The 20,506-nt window shown below is 36.3% G+C and overlaps 1 protein-coding gene across 1 annotated transcript in view; it reads left to right on the forward strand.

Moving 5' to 3' along the window:
• Nucleotides 1-20,506, forward strand: part of MED13 (mediator complex subunit 13) — an 80,489-nt gene that overhangs the window by 37,750 nt on the left and 22,233 nt on the right. Inside the window, exons 4-13 of the mRNA XM_038375559.2 lie at nt 1,200-1,345; nt 3,245-3,442; nt 6,504-6,698; nt 9,798-9,960; nt 10,287-10,397; nt 11,566-12,249; nt 17,805-18,021; nt 18,605-18,689; nt 19,060-19,181; nt 20,342-20,432. Coding sequence (XP_038231487.1) covers nt 1,200-1,345; nt 3,245-3,442; nt 6,504-6,698; nt 9,798-9,960; nt 10,287-10,397; nt 11,566-12,249; nt 17,805-18,021; nt 18,605-18,689; nt 19,060-19,181; nt 20,342-20,432 — 2,012 coding nt within the window. The remainder of the gene's footprint in view (nt 1-1,199; nt 1,346-3,244; nt 3,443-6,503; nt 6,699-9,797; nt 9,961-10,286; nt 10,398-11,565; nt 12,250-17,804; nt 18,022-18,604; nt 18,690-19,059; nt 19,182-20,341; nt 20,433-20,506) is intronic.

Consider the following 20,506-nt stretch of genomic DNA (forward strand, 5'->3'; position numbering starts at 1 on the left):
AGGAAATAAGTTTTAGTTTCAAAATTTCATTGTGTGGTTATAAAGAAACAAAACTGTAAAAATTTGAGAAATGCTTCTGAGGTCTGATCTGTGTGGCTGAAGGAAAAACTTCTGTTTCATTGCTGACTATCTATAATGGATTTTTTCTCTCTCTTTAATTCATGGTATTAACACTATATAAATTGTCTTAATTTATTTGAGTTGTATTGAGGAGGCATTTAAATGTTTTATCTCAGCTTTACAGAATTTAGTAGCTTAAATTAATCTATAAAGACCCTTCATGTTAACACTTTCAACTTGCTTTGAAAGAGCAGGGTAGATCCATGATGCATCGGAAACTGGGAGACCTGTTTCAAATTAATTTTTCTTTTATCTCTAGGAATTTTATTGTGATTTATACTTCTCATTGGTAGGACCTTTCTTTTTTTTTTTTTTGTTTATAATAATATACAAATTAAATGTAAATCAGTAGAGTGAGAGTTCAGGAAGCTGAAAAATAAATTTCCTGAAAGGACTTTGGTGCATGCCACATAAGGCACAGTCAAATGGAAAATGTTGAAAGTGTAGAAACTTCGAAGTGATGTTCAGTTGAGAAAATTTAGGGCTTATGTATAAATATTAAGAGCATTGTCCAGTAGTATCTACAAGAGAATTTGTAGGTGTTCTGAATTCAGTATTCCAAAACCATGATCATTTTTTTTCTAGTTAGCTCTCAATCAAGTGACTGGAAACGTTTCCTGTTTTCTATTTCAGCATTAGAACTTAGAATATAAAGTTTTTACAACTTTTTAAAAGATGATCTTCAAAGGATTTGCATTTAAGATTGAGCGTGTACTATTTTTTTCTTCTTCTTTTTTTTTTTTTAACTGCTTTGACATCCAAAGATGACAACACGTGGCTTTTTGGAGTTTCTTTGCTTCCCCCTCTCCCCCTTTCTTTTACCTGTAGAGAGAAATCAAGAAAGTGATCTTCCCTTTTGTCTGATGACCTTCTGGATGTTTAAGAACATGTTTAGTGTGAACTCTCTTGCAACTTTGTTGACAGAAGGAGTATTGAATCCTTAACAAAGAGCTCTTTTCACAAAAAGATCTTTATTAGTCAGTGAAGATAAATAGGTGTTAACAAAACAATCAAATTAAAATCTTTAGCAATTCTTCTTAATGCTATGTATTTGTTTTACCCTCTTTCTCTTTTCCCAGTGAGCACCTGTCCTGCTCTTTCACCTTTTTCTTGCATGGGGACAGCAATGTTTGTACCAGTGTGGAAATCAACCAGCACCAACCTGTATACCTTCTTAGTGAAGAACACCTTACCCTTGCCCAGCAGTCTAACAGCCCTTTTCAAGGTAGGTTTCTGTGACTTATTTTAATACTTTTGTTCTTGAGCAATCCTTCATTAGCTGATCTAAAGAAATGTTGATGCCAAAATGGGGGGAGAGGGAGCAGCAATGAAAAGTACGTTTATGGATTTGTATGAATCTATGCTGCTCCATTCATTTTTGTCCACTGGTTCTGTCATAACTTAAACTTTGTGATAAAGCTGATCAGAAGCAGCTAAATCATATCCTTTTTCCTAAAGGTTAAGGAAGGCGATCTTCCTGTGTATTGATTGCCTTAAAGAAAGGGGGCAAACTCCATTCTGTGGTGTGGTGAGACAACTAGCTTTCCAGGCTAGTCCAACTGCAGAATCCTTACCTCATGATGTTTAGATACTGCATTTAAAGACCTTGTTGAAAAGTAAATAAATCTATAAAACGTTCCTTTCCTGTCCATTAAATTACTCTCTATACATCTATCACTCCCATCTGTTTGTAATCTGCCTGCCCCCCAACACTTCAGGGATTCCCATTCTTAGTTGGGCATTCCTGCTCTACCAATCTCCTCCCCACCCCCAAAACAAACATTTGTCTTCCCCTTGGGGAACTCCTTCACTTTTGGCATTTTAGAGGGGTGGGGATGGAAAGAATCGGCTGTTCTCTAAGCTTGGTGTCATGGGGATCAACATCAGTGGCAGCAGCAAGTGTTGGGGCTGGGGGATGGAAGCCTAGTCCTGTAGACTCAGCGGTATTAGCAAGGCAAGTGAGTCAAGAAAAAAGCCCTGTCTTGGTCCATCTGGTGTCTTCTGGCAGCAGTGACAGGGCTACCTTATGTTGTACATTTCCTGTGACACTCCGACATTTGGGAGCTCTGTCTGCATGCCTACAGCTCAGCCTAAATGTATTGCATTAGGTATATCATTAAGTTTATGGTCATATGTAAATTAGCTAATTAATAATTGCATAAAATATCACACATGGGACTGCATAAAACTTGTGTAGCGACATCTCAAAAAGCTGCTGCCTGGCAATAGGTCAGAAAATGAACAGGAAGGAGGAGAAGCTCCGGTGCCTGTACCAATTTGCCCAGGAGTTCCCTCTCCAGTTCCAGCTTGAGCTGTAGCGCAGGCTGGATCCTTCTGAAGATGGGAAGAGAGAGCTTGGGGGCTGGGTCTGATCCGTGTGCTGTATGTTTGACACCCCTATTCTAGAGGATGAGCTCCCCTACTGGCTACTATGATTAGTTGTCCTATATGGGAACACATTAGCCTTGTCTATTAATACTGTTCCAGAAATAGTGCTGACTGTGGGTTGTCCTGTTCTATGCAGTTAAATTGTGTTCGGAAACAGTTTAACTGCACTGCTGCTGATGCCTATTGATAAGATAACTTTCCTAATGTAGGCAAGACTATCATATTTCCTTGTGTGTAGTCAGTCTGACCTGTTTCTATCATCATTTAATTGTAACAAACAGAAGGGGGAGATGACTACATGTAGACCATTGGGCAGCAAGTTAACACTGTCTCACAAAGAAAGCTAAACCAGACTCTTGGATGCCACAAATTCATTTTACCTGCACATCTTCACCTGTTTGTGTGCACAGACAGCTGCATACTCCTTTCTATCCATGATGAAATTTTCTGTCACAGATGTTCAAGTGGATTAACTTCTAACTGTTGTTATGGTACATTAATTCTTGCATAACTCATCTTCTTTCAGTACATATACATTTTAATAAGGTATAATAAATTCTTGTTCTAAGATATGAATGTAGGGGTCGTCTTATCATACTGTACTGTAGTGAGGTGCAGTCTAACCTGTCATTTAAAATGGATTATTTGGTGGTAGATGTTGGCTGAAAACCTAGTCATGGAGGAGGTGCAAATCATTCTCTAGGTATATCCTAAAATTATTTGTTTTTATATCCAGTTATCCTAAGTCCATTTGGATTAAATGGCACACTCACAGGACAGTCATTCAAGCTCTCAGATTCATCTACAAAAAAGCTGATTGGTGAATGGAAACAATTCTATCCTATCACATCTAACCTGAAGGAGGGTTGTGAGGAAAAACAAGAAGAGATGGATTGGGAAGATGACTCTCTGGCTGCTGTGGAAGTCCTTGTAGGTATGTAATATTAATGCATGTTGCTTCTTTCCTGAAATTCTCTGGCCAAGTAGGAGCTGGCTTATTTTAAAGGTGAACAGTGATCTTGTAAACCTTTTGAATGTAAGAGATTCCTGAATCCGACTTTTATTCTTTGTATGTTGTATGTTACACAGTGTTTTGAAGAATAGTTTAGCTGCCTTTATTTTGCTATACCAGCCAAAATGATTCTATAAGTGACAAATCCTTGTCAATTACCTGATGCAGGTAAGAAGGGAAGCTTATTTTGGGTCCTATAGAACATTTTTACAGCTAGAACATAAATGGCTATTGACAATTTCTGTCCTGAAATCTGCTCTAGGAGTGATAGAATAGTATTTCTTCCCAAACTTTTGAAAGCTAAGGCTCCTTCAGAAAAGGGAAATCAGTTTCATCTCCCTTCAGTCTCACTATATGATGATCAAGGCCTACGCAAAATGAGTGGTCGTTCACAGTAGATTATGGTGTTCTTCATAATATACTTTTTCTTCTTATGTGAATTGGGGACTGGAATAATTAACAATGTTGGCATTTTAAAGTAACAATGTTGGCATCTGAGTTTAAACCCAGTGAGATGAATGTGAAAGGGGCGTTTCACTCCTCAGAGTTACTGCTTCAGGTTTTGTGTAAACTTGGGCAGACCTGGTTGCATTGGTTTATAGTACTTGGGTCATATCTTCATGGTTTTCTTCACATCTATGGCTGCTAGATGCTTTAAAATGAAGGCCAAGGCACTAGAGAATGATTGAGTCCTGTACACTGTGTCCTCCCCACCCCCCAAAGCTAAACTCTGACCGGAAACTTTTTGACCCAACAGAGCCCTGTGGGCCAAGAGTTTTTGGAATGTTGCCAGCTAATGCAGTTATTTCTGTACCTTAAGTGCTGCAATGTGAAGGCTCGGAGTTTAAACCCTGATGATGATGCATGATGGGAATGTTGTTTGTTGTACAGATTAGAATATTTTTGCCTTCAGTTGTTTAAAAAAAAAAATCTGAGTTAAGAAATGCCAAATTCATGGTGAGCCATGCAAGCTTAATTTGTCGGCATGTGCATCATGATCTTTAATCACATGATGGCATACTGTCTTTTTCCACAGGACTGCGGCCTCATTTGTGCACAGGTTGGACACATAAGGGGGCTGAATTACGGTTGCATAGGCAGCTGTAAATCTGGCATTTCCTAATATTTGAGTACTTGACTTTGTAATCTAAATGTTCTTTTACTGTTTTGTATGTAATATAATTGTAATTGAAGGTGTGGGAAAAACTAACTTACATGCATGATCACCCTTTTCTAAATCTTCTAAATTAGTTTTTTGGAGATGGATTTTGGGAAAGGTTTCTTTTCATGTGTCTCTTAGAACCCTGCATGTTTTCTCTTTCCCAAGTTTTCCATTATGTATGTATGTATGTATGTATAATTGAGGTAGCATTTAGAGGCCAGGGCCTCCTTTGTGCTAGGAGTTCTATAAATATAATAGAGATGGTCCCTGCCCTCAAGAGTTTACAGTCTAAGTATAAGTCTTTAGACAACAGGTAGATGCAACAAACAGGTGAGAGCTACAAGGAAGCAATGAGCTGCACCGGTCAGCATTGTAAAGAGTGCTTTCATAAACCTTAGCATTGAGCCTCTGGATTTGATACTCGAGGCCAAGGATAACTTCTTTCCATAAGAGCCAGTCAACAGTGCTCTTCAACTGACCAGAGAGTTCATCATTGAATGATCTATGACATTCCTATGATTGTGCCCACTGTACTCACAGCCACTGTTGAACTGGAGTAAAAAACTGGGGATCATATAGGAGGTCCTATTAGGCAGGACAGAGTTCTTACTGAAGTAAACTTAATTGGAATCTCTGAATTGCTTTAGTTGAATACCCAGATGCCTTTTGTCTGTCATGTTTGGTAGCCTGTGAAATTTCTATTTAAGGAAACCCAGCGTATATTTTCAGCTTTTTAGAAAGTTTAAAATATTGGAAATTGTTGACTTTATCTGCCAGTTTCACCTGCCCCCTCTTTCAGCCAAGTAACTTACATTTTAGGGAGAGTGCAGATTTAGGTTTTATGTATCTGAGATCCTGGCCCGAAAGTTTGAGGAGACTGAATTTTTACAGAAAAGAGATTGTACTGTATGTCCTCTGAATTACAATCTTAATTATACAATTTATTTCTATAATTAACAGCTTAATTTTTAATCTGTAAGTAAGACATACAAGGTAATCTTTATTTCCCATGCTTTTTTAAAAAGAATAATGGAAGGAAATGTGAAAAAAGGAAACCTGACTTGACTGTTAAGCCAGCACAAATATGTGACTTTTATTTGCAAGGCTAAATGATTGGAAATGCCTTAATTATACTACTGTAGCTTACTGTTCTTTAATAGTAGCAAAGAAGCAAATACTTGGGGATGGGAGGGATTAAAATGAAGAAACTTCCACCAGAGTGGAGTTGCCACAATAACAAGTATGAATTAATTGACAAGTAATTCTGCTATTGCAGGAAATTGCTTTATTGGAGAAACTGAAAAAGTAGGGTAAACTATATTGAATGGCTGACAAGTAACACCTTTAGAATAGCAGTGGACAGGAGGATAATTACAAGAAAGGGGAGTTTGTAATGGTATTGAAGCTTATCACAGTAACTGGTGGCATAATCGCCATTTATATGTTGGAACACCTTGTATAGAAAAAAATGGTTTTAGACTTTATCAGAATACCTCTGAACAAGAACTGTCACTGATACTGCAGCACTTGTAATACATTAACATAATTAAACCAAACCTCTCGGAATGACTGCTGTTCAGTCATTATTTATGAAACAGTGAAAGGAGCTGCATAATTAGCCTCAAGTTATCTAGTTTTCTGGCTTGTTTTAGTTCTCTCATATAATTTATAAGGAAATAGTTAATATTGCAATGTGATTTTAAAAAACAAACAAACAAAAAACCCCCCTAATGATTAGAGAGAGAAAAATCTCATATTTGGTTATGTAGCTGGTACTCATGATTGAGTTGAGTATATAATGACTATATGCTTTTTTTTCAGCTGGTGTGCGAATGGTCTACCCAGCATGCTTTGTTCTAGTTCCTCAGACAGATGTTCCTGCTCCTAGCGCTGTGGGGATTTCTCACTGTTCAACTACTTGCTTGGGTATCCACCAAGTGCCTGCTTCCACAAGAGATCCTGTCATGTCTTCTGTAACTTTGACTCCACCTACATCCCCAGAGGAAGTTCAGACAGGTATAGTCAATATTCCCTTTTCCAAAAAGAAAACTGTCTTGGGGTTTCTGCTTAAAATAAACTGTCAAAATGTTTAGATAGTATTCAGAGCAATTGTAAGCTCCGGTATGTTGTCCTTTGATTGTCACTGTAATCCTAAAACTGTTTGAATTGTAATAATATACTAGATGTTTTTATCATTAACACTTTTTTGACTTTTTTTATAAAATGGTATAAAAAAGGTATTGCAAAATGGTTGGTTGTAATTTAAAACCTGAACATTGGTTTGGCCGGACAGTACTTGCAACTGTTATGGAGAAACTCTGGTTTCGGAATAAAAAGGTGACATTCCCAGCCTGTTTACAATGCTTAAAGGCTGATTCCAGAGCATTTTTATAATGTTGAAGAAGGCCGCTTGCTTTCTCATTTGTGAGCAATCACAGGTGTAGTTTTGAGTTGTCGATCTGTATCAGGATAAAAATCTCAGAATTCAAGGGTTGGGAAAAGTTTTAGTGTTAACACTGGAGCTCTTCTAATGAAAGTTTAGTCACTGCCTTGAGACTTCTGAATACCTCCATAGCCAGGGTGGATTAAAAATCAATGATTTTAAAAATGATATTTTTTAAAAATTTAAATTCTGCATTTTTCTTTTAAAAAATAAAGCTGTTTATCAGAATTTCAAACTTAATTTTAGCCTATATTAAGGCCTAAATTTACTATGAATATAATTGAAACAACAAATAAATAAAAAAATATGTTGTGCCAATGAAACGTCTTCATCTTTTGATGAATTAGTGTTGCTTTTTTAATTATATACAGAATTAGAGGAAAACATTTAGTTTTTGATGTCAGCTTAAGTTTTATAAATGTTACTATCATGTACTGCATTAAGCATCTGCATTTTTAGCTTTTACAGTTGAGGAAATGCTGATATTTGCATTTTTCCAAATGTAAGTACTATGAGGAGTTGTTGTTGTGCAGAAGAGCTTCTGCATTCATTACTTTTGGTTTCAATCTAGCTAGCAGGGACAGAGAGCATATTTTCTTTTGGACTGATTCATTCAGAATTGAGAAACCAATGGGGAACCGAGAAAGCTGGAGAGCTTGTTTTTCCTCTTCCAATCTGTGAATAAAAACCAGGGGATGAGGTCTGTTAGTTCAAAAAACTTGAAGCACATAGGCACAGATTATCAAAAATATTTAGGTGCCTAAAAATACAGGTAGGTGTCTAGTGAGATTTTTCAAAAGACCTTAAAGAAGTTTGGGTCTGTTTCCCATTGATTCTGATGGGAGTTAGGCACTTTCAAAAATCCTACCATGTAGTTGACTGCATCTTTGGGTACCTAAGTACCTTTGTTTTGGGTTGTCATGGGCCAGATTTTTAATCAGTCAATTTATTAACTCCAGCTAATAATTCAGTTTTAAATACAAAACATGAGTAAAGTTTTTTGATACTTGCATATCCAGCACATCTAAGGTATTTAATTAATAAAATATTGGTGTGTTTGTGCATTTTTAATCTAATTCCAATTTTCATCCAAATGCAGCACAAGACAAATCACAAGTAAAAATATCCTTTAGTAAATACAGAAGGCATCATTTTCCATTTTCTAACATTAAAAATTAAATGTGAAGTTCTTAAACATTGCTTAAATAAATGTGTATAATAGAGTATCCTCCTGGTTAGTGAAAAGTAAATTTAATGTAAAGGAGATATATATAATTTTTCTTTTTGTAAATTGTCATTTTGTAGTGGTTATACCAATCAAAGAGAATGAACCATTATTTAGGAAAATAACTAAGTACAAATCTGAAATAAGGTTAAAATTAATTACTGTAATAATTTCCTACTTGCTGACTCAAATTGGCGATTTTAAGTAATTTTGGATTGATCATCAATTTACTGCCTCTTCCTGACAATTAGGATTGTCTATATGTATAATACTCTTTTGCTGCCTTGTCTATCTAGTTTTAAATATCTCAACCAAGGGGGTGTTTCATGTCTGTCATATAGTGTATATGTTAAATTTTCATTAATTTTTTAAAAAACCTCTGATATGCCCTTTGTGCCATTCTACATAAGTCGTCGTCTTTTGGAGTTTACATCCCACAAAATGGTTACATTATATACCTGCACTTAATTATGCATCTGTGTACCCCCCAATGAATAACATGTTAGATAATTGGGGAATATCAAAATATAGTAGGAATTGCAGAAGATCATGTTAAGGGATGGATCTAAAACCCACTGAAGTTACGGTAAAGATTCCTGTTGACTTCAGTGGCCTTTGGATCAAACTGTAAGTCAACTTTTCACGATCAAACTGTATGTGATGAAGGATTAAGAATTATTTTATACAGTTTACATCTTTATGGGTGTTTTTTATATCTATATAGAGCGCGCGTGCACACACAAATTACACACAAATATATGCTTAAGAATTCCTGGTGCTGCTTTTAGTTTGAGATGTGTATTTAAACTTGTTCCTTGAGAAAAGAGGTGCAGTATTCCTAGGGATATATTTTCTGTTAGGGGAGGGAGTCTTTTTTATTCTATTTTATTTCTTTCCTTTTCTTTCCTTTTCTAATATTGGCTCATGAAGAAAAATATTGACCAGAGGCTGCAGGGTAATACACCTTGTGAGGGGGTGGGGAGAGAGAAAGTCATCCAACTTGTGTAACGCATGAAAGAGGGAAAACAGCAGGGATTGTTTAATATGATCACAAAATGCAAAATACATTTGTTCTTGGATGGGCTCGATATGTTCCTATTGCAGGAGTAAGATTCTATTAAACACTCAATGTAGCTTCTAAAGAAATTAAGGTGCCACAGGAACTCACTTCAATTTAAATTTGTATGCTGTTTTTCTGTGTGAGGACACTATTTCACTGTATACCATGTTTACCTACAGTTTTTTCTACTTTTTTTTTTATTCCTAATTTTAAAATATGTAACAAAATACATCCCTCAAAGGATGATGTTTTGTTTTGCCCATTGGCTGGAACAGTTTTTGAGTTGTATGGACCTCATAGTCATGTTGCCCGGTTGGCTAAAATCTTTTTTTTTTTTTTTTTTAATTTATTTTTTTTTAAACTTTTATGCTGCTTTTCTCTTTTCAGTTGATGCTCAGTCAGCCCAGAAGTGGGTGAAATTTTCTTCTGTTTCTGATGGATTTAGCTCTGACAGTACTAGCCACCATGGTGGCAAAATCCCTAGAAAATTAGCCAATCAGGTGGTGGATCGAGTTTGGCAAGAATGCAATATGAACAGAGCACAGAACAAGTATGTACTCCTTTCTGAAACTGAAATTAAAGCTGTATATTAAATATTATGCCTTAATTATATGTAAATACTGTACAGCTTCTTGCTGCACAAAATGGTTTGAAACAAGGCTGCTAAAACCTGCTGTTAATCAACAAAGCATGTTTTACCTTTGAAACGCTTAAAAGAAGTAACTTACTGCGAATGCTAGTTCACATTACTTATTTCTTCAGTATAATGTTTATTATCTTTCCTGACTCTTGTATCTATTAGTTTTTACCCTCTGCTAAATGTTAAGAGGTAACATACATTCTAGTTAACAATAACTCCCCAATATTGAATCATAGGAGAAAGTATTCTGCTACATCAAATGGCTTATGTGTTGAAGAGACAGCTGACAAAGTAGCATCCTGGGATTTTGTTGAAGCCACACAGAGGACAAATTGCAATTGCTCAAGGTACAGTACCCAGTAGACTTGTCCAATAATGTAGACAAAGTGAAGTATGCAGGAAGGTTTTAATGACTGACTTGGGAATACTAAACCATAACTGTTTGTACTGTGGGGGATCTACATGATGGTGATTTATTAAGTTGTGTATCCTGAGTCCTGAACTCCATTATAGACTCTTGGTGAAGGGCTCATACCTACAATTAGACTAACAAGTGTATTTTTCTTTCTTTGCATGGATCAGCACAGTGATCTAATGGCAGCTAAATGTAGATTTCTGAATTCAGGTGTGGAGTTTTGAGGGCATGTAAAGCCTAGAACTACAGAGGCAAATATGCTCCCTCCTAGTCTTTAGTATTCTTTAGTTAGTGCAATGTAGTGTTGGCAAGCATAGGAGGAAGAAGCCAGAAAAAGAGCTGGTGTGGGGCCTTGAGGATTTGGAAAGGAGATGCTTTTCCCTTTGGTGGGGCAGTGTCTGCATTCTCCAGAGGGGTGGGTGGATTTGAAACCCCTGTTATGGCCAATTAACAGCATTAAGCAGCACTTACTTCCAGTCAACTTCCCACAATAACTAGAGACCACTGGAGAAACCTTGTGTTCTAAATTCCAGATTTCTGTTAGTTTTTGCTTTGAAAAGGAGGGGTGGGGAGGAAGGTTTCTGAGAACACACTAACAGTTGTGCTTCAAATTTAATCCCAGTGGTAGCGTAGGTTGGGGCTTTTGGGATTTTTAGACTTTTTTTTTTGTCTTGTTTTGTTACACCACAGAATATCAACTGTTATGTGGCTGTGATGTTAATGATTGAATTTAAGAGCTTTTCTGCACAGGCACAAAAGAAAGTTAATCTGAATTAACTAAAAATGTGAATTTAAAAGTGGATTACTTGGGTTTTCATAATTGTATTTTCCAGACCTGAAGAGTTTTGTGTAGTTCAAAAGCTTGCCTCTTTCACCAACAGAAGTTGGTCCAATAAAAGATATTACCACACCCAACTTGTGTGTCGCTCTCAAAACTAGGCAACCATGTTTTTCCTGCTTCACTATTTAATACCTTCTAGAATACTTTGAAAAATTAACATATTTATTTTTAAAGAAAAATCTGGTTCATATAAAATGAAGTACAAGTGTAGGTATACTTCAGGGATTCATTGAAATATTATTTTCCATTTGTTTTCCAGGCACAAAAATCTTAAACCAAGAAGTTCGGGTCAGCAGGGGCAGGCACCACCTGTAGGCCAACAACAACAAGCAGCTCCGAAGCACAAGACAAATGAGAAGCCAGAGAAGGGGGATAAGCCACAGAAACGCCCTTTGACGCCTTTTCACCATCGTGCATCTGTTAGTGACGATGTTGCCATGGAGGCAGATTCAGCAAGTCAGAGGCTTGTGATTACAGCACCAGACAGTCAAGTGAGATTTTCAAATATCAGAACTAATGATGTAGCAAAGACTCCTCAGATGCATGGCACTGAAATGGCAAATTCACCTCAACCACCACCACTTAGTCCTCACCCATGTGATGTAGTTGATGAAGGGGTAACTAAACCTCCTTCTACTCCTCAGAGCCAGCATTTCTATCAGATGCCAACACCAGATCCCTTGGTTCCCACAAAAACAATGGAAGACAGGATAGACCCTTTGTCTCAGCCTTTCCCACCGCAATTCCCAGAAGTTATAGAACCTACAATATATGTTGGTACTACAATGAATTTGGAGGAAGATGATGCTAATGCCACTTGGAAGTTTTACAAAGTTCCAAAGAAAAAGGATGTGGAATTCTTACCACCACAACTTCCAAGTGATAAATTCAGAGATGATCCAATAGGACCAACTGGACAGGACAACATAACGTCAGTTACAGAGTAGGTACTTTTTTAAAGCACTCAATAATGTAACTCGCTATAAAATTGCCAAACTGAGTGTCTGTCTGTGTCTCTCTCTCTCTTTTTTTAAACAGAATAGTATGTCATTACTTTAATACAGTATGTGGTATTTGAACTGCAATCTCATTCAAAATGTCAATGATTTTTATGAAAGGACATTTGAGTTTCACAGTAACCCTTTAGGAACTCCATTCATGCAATAGACTCAGCATTCATTTGTGTGAATTTGGAAAATGTTGGAGTCCTTAGAGAAAAAGCATTAAAAATGCATTGTTGTAATTTTGTGAGATTCTTAATCACAGAGCTGAATCTCCAAAAAGAAAGGTTGGCTTTGTTCATTGAATCATAGGTGTTCATTTGTTATCAAAAGTCAAGAGCTTTTTACTATGTGGAAATATGTCATGAAACAGAATTGTTTCTGTAAGTACTGTAAGTTTGTCTGCTGACGTGGGGACCCAAGATATAATGGCCTTAAAGTCACAGCTAACTTTAAACATATGAGTGTGTGTAGTCCCATTGACTTTAATACAACTACTTGCTTGCATAAGGTTAGGCACATGGGTAAGGACATTGCTAACTCACAGCTTAAATGAGGAGGAATTGAAGAGCACAGTCAAGGTACTGTTCATGTTTCTATCATTAATCTCTCATTTGCAGCTGACTTGTGCCTGTTTGGGACTGTAAAGTGTATTTATTTTTGTGTGCTGAAATGTATGTTCCTTTGAATACCTGTTTAATTCTCAGTCTTGTTTGACTCTTCAAAAAGCTCAAATAATTTTCCATACAAATGTGTGCAGGAACATTTTCAAAGCAACTCCAGCCTGTGTTCCAGCATTGCCTTTTTTTTTTTTTCATAATGGGCTCCAAGTAGAGAGAGACTACCCTTCTGTGTTCTTCTGCCTCTTCCTCTGTGATCAGAAGAACCTGACACAGAAGAGGAAAACATGTCCTTGATAGTTTGATTGGATGTAAGCTAGAATTCTGCAGTCAGTTATCTTGCAAGTAGGACTGCTTTGATAGTCCTTTCTACATGGAGATCCAGGCTGGTACCACTGTATGTATAATTAGAAAGACTAGGTCGGAGGAGCATGCTGAAGAAAACTTTTGCTTCCTGCTGTTACCTTAAAATTAAACTAGTGTTTTATCTAAAATGCTGGAAGATTTTTTGGGGGCTAAAAATATTAGTCTCAGGTAGCAACAGAGCTGTATTAGCATGTATTACATGTTGAAGAGATATAGAGCAAGAAGCAGCAATGGAAACTGTCTTGTACTGGACAGGGAAATATCTGGAAGATTTTAACAGCAGTTCAACTTGGCAGATCAGCTCTGCTTCTGATTGGACTTGCTTAGAATGTCTTTGGAAACTGGGAACTCTCTTTTCTGAGGACATTTGATTCCATTTTCAAAGAAGAAGTGTGAGCCAGAGACTGATTCCCTCCTCCCCCCCCATATTGAGTCATCTTTATGTATAAAATAAAGACGACATCTGTAGGTTCATAGAGGATAATTATGATTGGACTCATTCTGTTAAACTTTAGAAGCTTTGTATAGTCTGTTTTACCTTTGTTTCCAGTGCTTCAGAAGCTGTGGTGAGAAAAAGCAATTGATCTGAGTGACCTTTAGGAAGTACATAGTAGGTATTATTACTGGGAGCAGTGGAGGAGTCAATCATGCTGCCTGGAAGACATCAGTTTTTAAGAGGGGCTACAACTACTGTAAAATATCTGGAATGTGCTTGTTGGCCTGGTAGTTGAGGTCAAGGGACTGTAGTTATCACTGTTGCAGTGCTCCAATCAGTGCTTTATATTCAATGTGACACTTCTTTTGCAGAAGTGCCTTAATAAAGAGATTGAGGTTATCAGTCAAAGAAAACTAACTATTGAGGTGTCTGTTGTTGGTGCTAAAAGATAGCCCTCAAATCTCATGGAAATGCTTACTTTTAAATCTCTCTTCAGGGCAGACAAACTTATTTGGATAAGACTCAATCTAGGTTTCTTTTGGAAACTGGTTTTTCAGCCCTCAGTAGAAATGATCCTCAAGCCACCATGAGTTACCTCCTTGTAGTGTTTTAGCACCATAAGAAAGCTTGAGCTATGTGGATTTTTTTAAGAAACACTGTGTTCCAATCCACATGGATAAAAGGGTTCAGATTCTTTCAGATTTTATAAATAGAAATTGATTTAGAAGTTTAGCTGTAGTGAGATTTTTATCATTTTGCCCAAAATGTTAATTTGAGTCTCACTCTGCAGATCACTTCATCAGCCAAAAGAGAGAACTTTCTCCTGCTTTTTTTTTTTTAAGCCTTTTTTTTTTAACCTCCATAGTTTTGATAAATTATGGAATGAGTTAGAGGCAATAGCTTTTAGTTTTAAAGTTAATTTGATTGAGTCAAAGTAATAGCATCTCTCCTTTTTATATATTAAACTAGTCCTCTGGATATATTTACCTACTCTTATGCCAGTTTTTCTTTTATGGACTTGCATCTTTCAGAAACACTCTTAGATTGGTATAAGAATGCTGCAGACAGAGAAACGTTTCCTTTCTGTAAACTCTAGCTACAAGTTCACGTAGCAGCAGAAACTGACTCTAAAAAGTATTGATGACTTTCACAGTAGAGAAATGTGTTTTTGAGGAACAGTCCTGTTGATTATGGTTCATACTGGAAATAATACACATTCTTCTCTGTCAAGGCAGCAGCTGTAAATCACAAGTTATATATGCAGGGCTTGAAAACTTACTCACCACTTTGTAGGGAGCTTCTCCTGGTGAAAGAAGGTGCCTGATCCATCCATGTCAGCAAGATTTAAGCTTTTATTTATTTGTGTGTGTGTGTGTGTGTGTGTGTGTACATATACACACACAAATTGTTGCTCATGTAGTTGAAAAGAAAACCTTCCAACTGTGAACTGTATGCAAACAATTGCAGTGTTCTTTGTGGAGATTGTAAATAGTCAGTTGAACTCTGCTGCTTATAGCTTTCTACCACAGCAGCAGAGTGAAACTAATAAGACTGTCAGTTTCACTGGCCATTCAGAACCCTTTGTGTAATAGTCAAACTGACAACTATCATAACTATTTCCCTCTCTTGCTGTTTTGGAATGCTGAGAGCAGCAGCAGAGATACTGGAGGTTTTCTTCTCTCTATCTTTCTTTTATATTGGCCTTTGGCTAATAGTTTTAGTTTTCCAGCTAGCAGGCATCTGGTAATTATTTCAAGGTGTGGGTGGGTGACGAGGGGGGTGTTGTTGCAGCGTTACATTGTCAGTTTCTTCCACCCTTCCAGACAGGAAAGGAATATGCATTCTAATTCAAGGTTTACTCTTGTCAGAGTAATAAGTTTCATCTTTCCTTTTTTATAGCCTCTAGTTTAGTTTAACAATTTATTGACTATAATAATTCCAGAATAGCTTGCTACTATATTTTTTTTCGTTTGGATAATTAAAAAAAGAAAGCAAATACTTTCTTCTAGCTGTTTGTCTTGTTACTCAAATTGCTTGTTTCTAAAAGTTAGTTTTCCAAGTCTTTTTGTTGTTAGTTTATATAGGATGTTGGAAAAGGGAAAAGCACTCCAGCTGTATCAAGTGTTGCTCCAAATGTAAATGTCAGCTGTCTCTGACGTACAATCCCAGCAAGTTCATTGCCTGCCTGGGGATAATCCTGGAGATACAAGATCTGATCAAGCATGTCACCGTTGCCTGAGAAGGATGGGCTGAAGTCCCTGTTAGCTGTAAGATGCTGCACAGAAGCTATTCTGAATAATGCCAGGGTTATGGGATTGAGAGTCAGGTTATTTCCTTGGGGTGCGCTCCATTTCAAAGTGGTCTTGATAGAAACAAAATTGCTAAGTTATGCTTTTTGCTTCCAATCTGCTGTTTGTCTTATGCTGAGAAGATGTTTAAGGTTCTGAGGGAAGCCTGAGAGCATCAGTGTGTCGTCATAGGTGCGGAGGTTGAGGTAGTTCCTCCCTTAAATAAATGTAATTACTGAAATGGCTTTTGCTATCCTTTACTCATTTCTGTAGGCCTCTTTGTGGTGTCTCACAAATTTATCCTATTCCACACTCCAATTACTCTTAACCTAGGCTATCAAAACAAGCAATGGTAGTTGTGGGGTCTCTTTGGCTTCTCTTATGGGATAGCATTGACTGAAAAATGGGAAGAATAGAAGTCCGTTGAAAATTTTTATAGACAGGGTTGTGATTTTGCTCTGAAACTTATGTACCGTAAATATCCTTGTCGGCTCATGCTCCATTTGAGCTTATGGAGTGAATGAATGAATTCAACAACAAGGCATATCTCCGTGATCTTGGTGCATCTGGGACATAATAGAGGTTTATACAAACCTGCTGTTGAAGATGCAACCACTTTTCTCACTGCCCATTATATCGAGTTTTGGAGAAGAAACAACTTTCAAGCAGAAAAGGTACAGGTATCTGAGTTTGGTGCAGACATAGTACAGCTACATTGGTACTGATGTTGTTGGTACTTTCCTGCTGTTTTGAAGGTTGTATTTTGCTTACATCCTCTCCCATCTTTGGTCAATGGCTGCCAGATTAAGTTTGTCACCTATTTTGGGGCAGATGGTGCAAAGAGGGGGATGTGTATATAACCATACCGCAGATTTGTTTGTTTTCTACTTTTTTCTTAAGTTCAAGATAGACGTTTTCTATGCTCATGAATTTCAATTTCTAAGGTTAGGCTTATTTGCTCTCTGTCTTCAGGAATATGAAATTCATAGGTGTAACTGTTTGTTGTACCAGCAAAAAAATTGCTGATAATGTCACTACTGTGTTTAAATGCAATAGAATGTTGAACATTTTAATGTTTACTGATCTTCTGCTATCACAAACTTAGATGCGTTATCTACATGTTTTGTAAGCTCCATTATTATTTAGACTAATAACCTAGTGGTGCATGCATGCTGTAAGAGTCTTCACTTTTTTGAATACCGAAATGTCATCATAAAACAAGCAAAGACTAGCCATCTGTGACTGTTTGCATACTGTAATTGCATATGTTATTCTTTAGATCCACCCATGTCCTGAAGAGAGTTTAAATTCCCAATTCTCTGTGTGATTTGAGTGAAATGCGCAGGAACTTAGACTCTAGTAAAAACATATAATTTTGCTAAAGCAATATAGTCAATTACTCTGATTTCAACTTGGTCATTGTTAGTATACTGCAGTTCAGCACACACTGCTGTTGTTGGTTTGGTAATTTTGTACTTGTTCAAGAAATGGCAAACATTCAATCTGCTGAGACACTTCTTGAACCATCTCTCATTTTTGTCTGAGTTAAGGTTTCTGGAAAGGACAATGAATAAAGTACGCTTCTGCAGTACTATGAATGACCTGCACATAAAAAGACTTTAAGCTGTGCAATTGATCGCTTAATCCTTCTCCCTGAAAACTTTTAAGAGAATCTGTATTAGCTAAGAAGTTCTTTGGAATTGTGTAAAAGCAGATGATATTTCATACTTTAACCTAGGCAATAGATGGTTGATGCAGCTTTGTAACTGTATTTTTCTTCTGTGCAGATTAATGGTGCAGTGTAGGAAGCCTTTAAAGGTTTCAGATGAACTGGTGCAGCAATATCAGAGTAAAAACCAATACCTATTAGCAGTAATGTCTGAAGCTGACCAAGAACCTGAAATTGATCCTTATGCATTTGTTGATGGTGATGTGGAATTCCTTTTTCCTGATAACAAAAAGGATAGGCAAAACAGTGAAAGAGAAGCTGGGAGAAAACACAAGGTGAGTAAAGGAATGATGGCATAAATCAATAATTGGATGAAAACAAATTGCCTTAATTTTTAATAATTAAATGGTACTGAAACTATGCTGAACATAGGTGGGAATACATAAAGAATTTTTCTCTAGCAAATCGATATTAAAAATACTTGCATTCAAGCAGAAATGATCAGTAAAAGTATACAGTACAGAAAAACCCTGAATTGTAAGTTTTTTGCTTTTGAGGTAAAGACTGAATGGCTTATAGGACTCCTTACTTACCTGAACACACTATAATACTGTAATAGTTTATTAACTGGATTGGTATCTGTCCTGTGTCTTTTGGTTTTTTTTTTTTTTAATTATGCAAGAAGATAGAACTATATTATGTAGTATTGGTACTTTTATAATATTTTCAGTACTTTATGTGCAGTAGGTTTAAAAACTATTTAGGAAGTTTTAACAAGTTTACAGATCCTTGCCATGTAAATATCAAAACCAAAACAATAATCCTTACAGTGAGCTTTTGTTTCGAGAAACATACAATAATATAGATAGGGTTTTGTAAAAGTCTTCTTCTATATATCTCCTGTGCTGCTTTTTGCAGGCTGAAGATGGGACCACTAATGTTACGGTTTTATCCCATGAAGGAGAAGATGCTATGTCACTGTTTAGTCCTTCTGTCAAGCAAGGTAAAGATGTTTGTTTCAAAATGCAATATATTAATGACTTACGGAATGGATAACAGAACGCAGAGAAGTTTTTAGTAACATCTCATGCAACTTTCAAAGTGCACTTGTATCTTTCCAGAATTCAGAAGCCACTTAGTTAGGTAACTTTCACTATTGAACCTTGCAAAAATATGTTGGATATAAAATTTTAAAATAAGTTAGTGAAAAGTGAAGGGGCCTCACTTTATGCATATGCTAGTTCAGTAAGAACTGAGAGCATCTGGATTTATCCAGTTGAATAGTATTTTTAAAAAGAAAGAAATCCCAATTTAAATAAATGTATCGTATCTACAATGCTAAGGTGAGCATAAAATGTTCATATTCTTTATAGATGCACAACGTATTGCTGCTCACGCTCGCACTGCATCAACTAGCCTGTTTCATGAAACGGACTTGGTAGTCTCTTATACTGACCTTGACAATCTCTTCAACTCTGACGAAGATGAACTAACAGTAAGTGGTTTGCAAAAGTAAAAGCCACTGCTAGATAAAAATTGTTCAAACGTGTACATTTTGTGCAGGAAGAAAAATATATATTTTATATGTGCTTTTAAAATACATTTTTCCCTGGTGACTGACTGTTATATAATGTATAACTTTTAATAATCTAATAAATCTATTATATAATATAAAAGTATAATATATAATAAGACTTTTGACTGACATTTTCACTTTTGCATCCTTACTGGGCAAAGAGAATGTACTTGCCTTTGACATAGTGCTAACCTATGCCATTATAATTATTACCACTGCTGTATTCGTATTACAGCCTAGACTACTTGTTTAGCCAACATACCCACTAATATATCTTTTTTTAATATTTAAAACCATGAAAAATTTGGAAAATTTTAAAGTGGGCTTTCTTCTATCAAATCATTTCAGTGTAGCTGTTAATATCTTGGAATAATTTTATTGCAATGTCAGGTGGTGCTTAAATTTCTTGTATAAAATCAGATGCCTATTTGACATGTATTAGTACAAAGTTTTTGTGTAGACTAGATTTCAGTAACCTCCTAAAAGCAACTGAAACTAGTACAAGCTTTATCTTAAACTGGAGAGTGCTTTGGAACATTTTTGTGGGGAGGGGAAAATTGTTGCTTGTCTGAGAACATGGATAAGTTTGAGATAATCTCTTGAAAATAAAGGTTCATAATGAAAAGTGCAGTTGGCTATTAACTATAGTTTAAGGAGCATAAAGATGCAAGCAGCTGGTTAAATATATCACTTCTCAAACAAGGTTTTCAGTATAGTCCTGTGAGGTGTGTGGTGGTTTTTTTTTTTTGTTTTTTTTTTTTAAATTTAACTGGCACTTTTCATTATTTTTCTTGGCAAAGGTAAGTGCGTATTCTTGTAAGTGCTTGCCTCTTACTATTGGGTCAATGCTCATGTTCTTTTAACAAATGAAATACTAGTCTGGAATGATATTCCTTAAGTAAGATTTAAGTTCAAACAGTAGGCATTTAATAAGGGGGGAAAATTATACTTTTTATTTTTCAAGGTTGAAGTATTATGATTAGACTGTACTGTTACTGTTCAGTTTTATTTATAGCTCGTTAAAATGCTGTGAATAAACATTTCAAATGGGAATTTAAACTTTTTTTTTTCTCCTATAGCCTGGATCTAAAAGGACAGTGAATGGCTCAGATGACAAATCCAACTGCAAAGAGTCAAAAGCAGGAAATTTGGATCCATTGTCATGCATAAGTAAGGGGTTTTTGATTTTGTTTTGTTTTTCCCCTTTCTGTTTTCTCCCTTAATTAGTTTACTAATATCAGAAA

The sequence above is a fragment of the Dermochelys coriacea genome, chromosome 17 (genome assembly GCF_009764565.3).
Source record: "Dermochelys coriacea isolate rDerCor1 chromosome 17, rDerCor1.pri.v4, whole genome shotgun sequence".
NCBI lineage: Eukaryota > Metazoa > Chordata > Testudines > Dermochelyidae > Dermochelys > Dermochelys coriacea.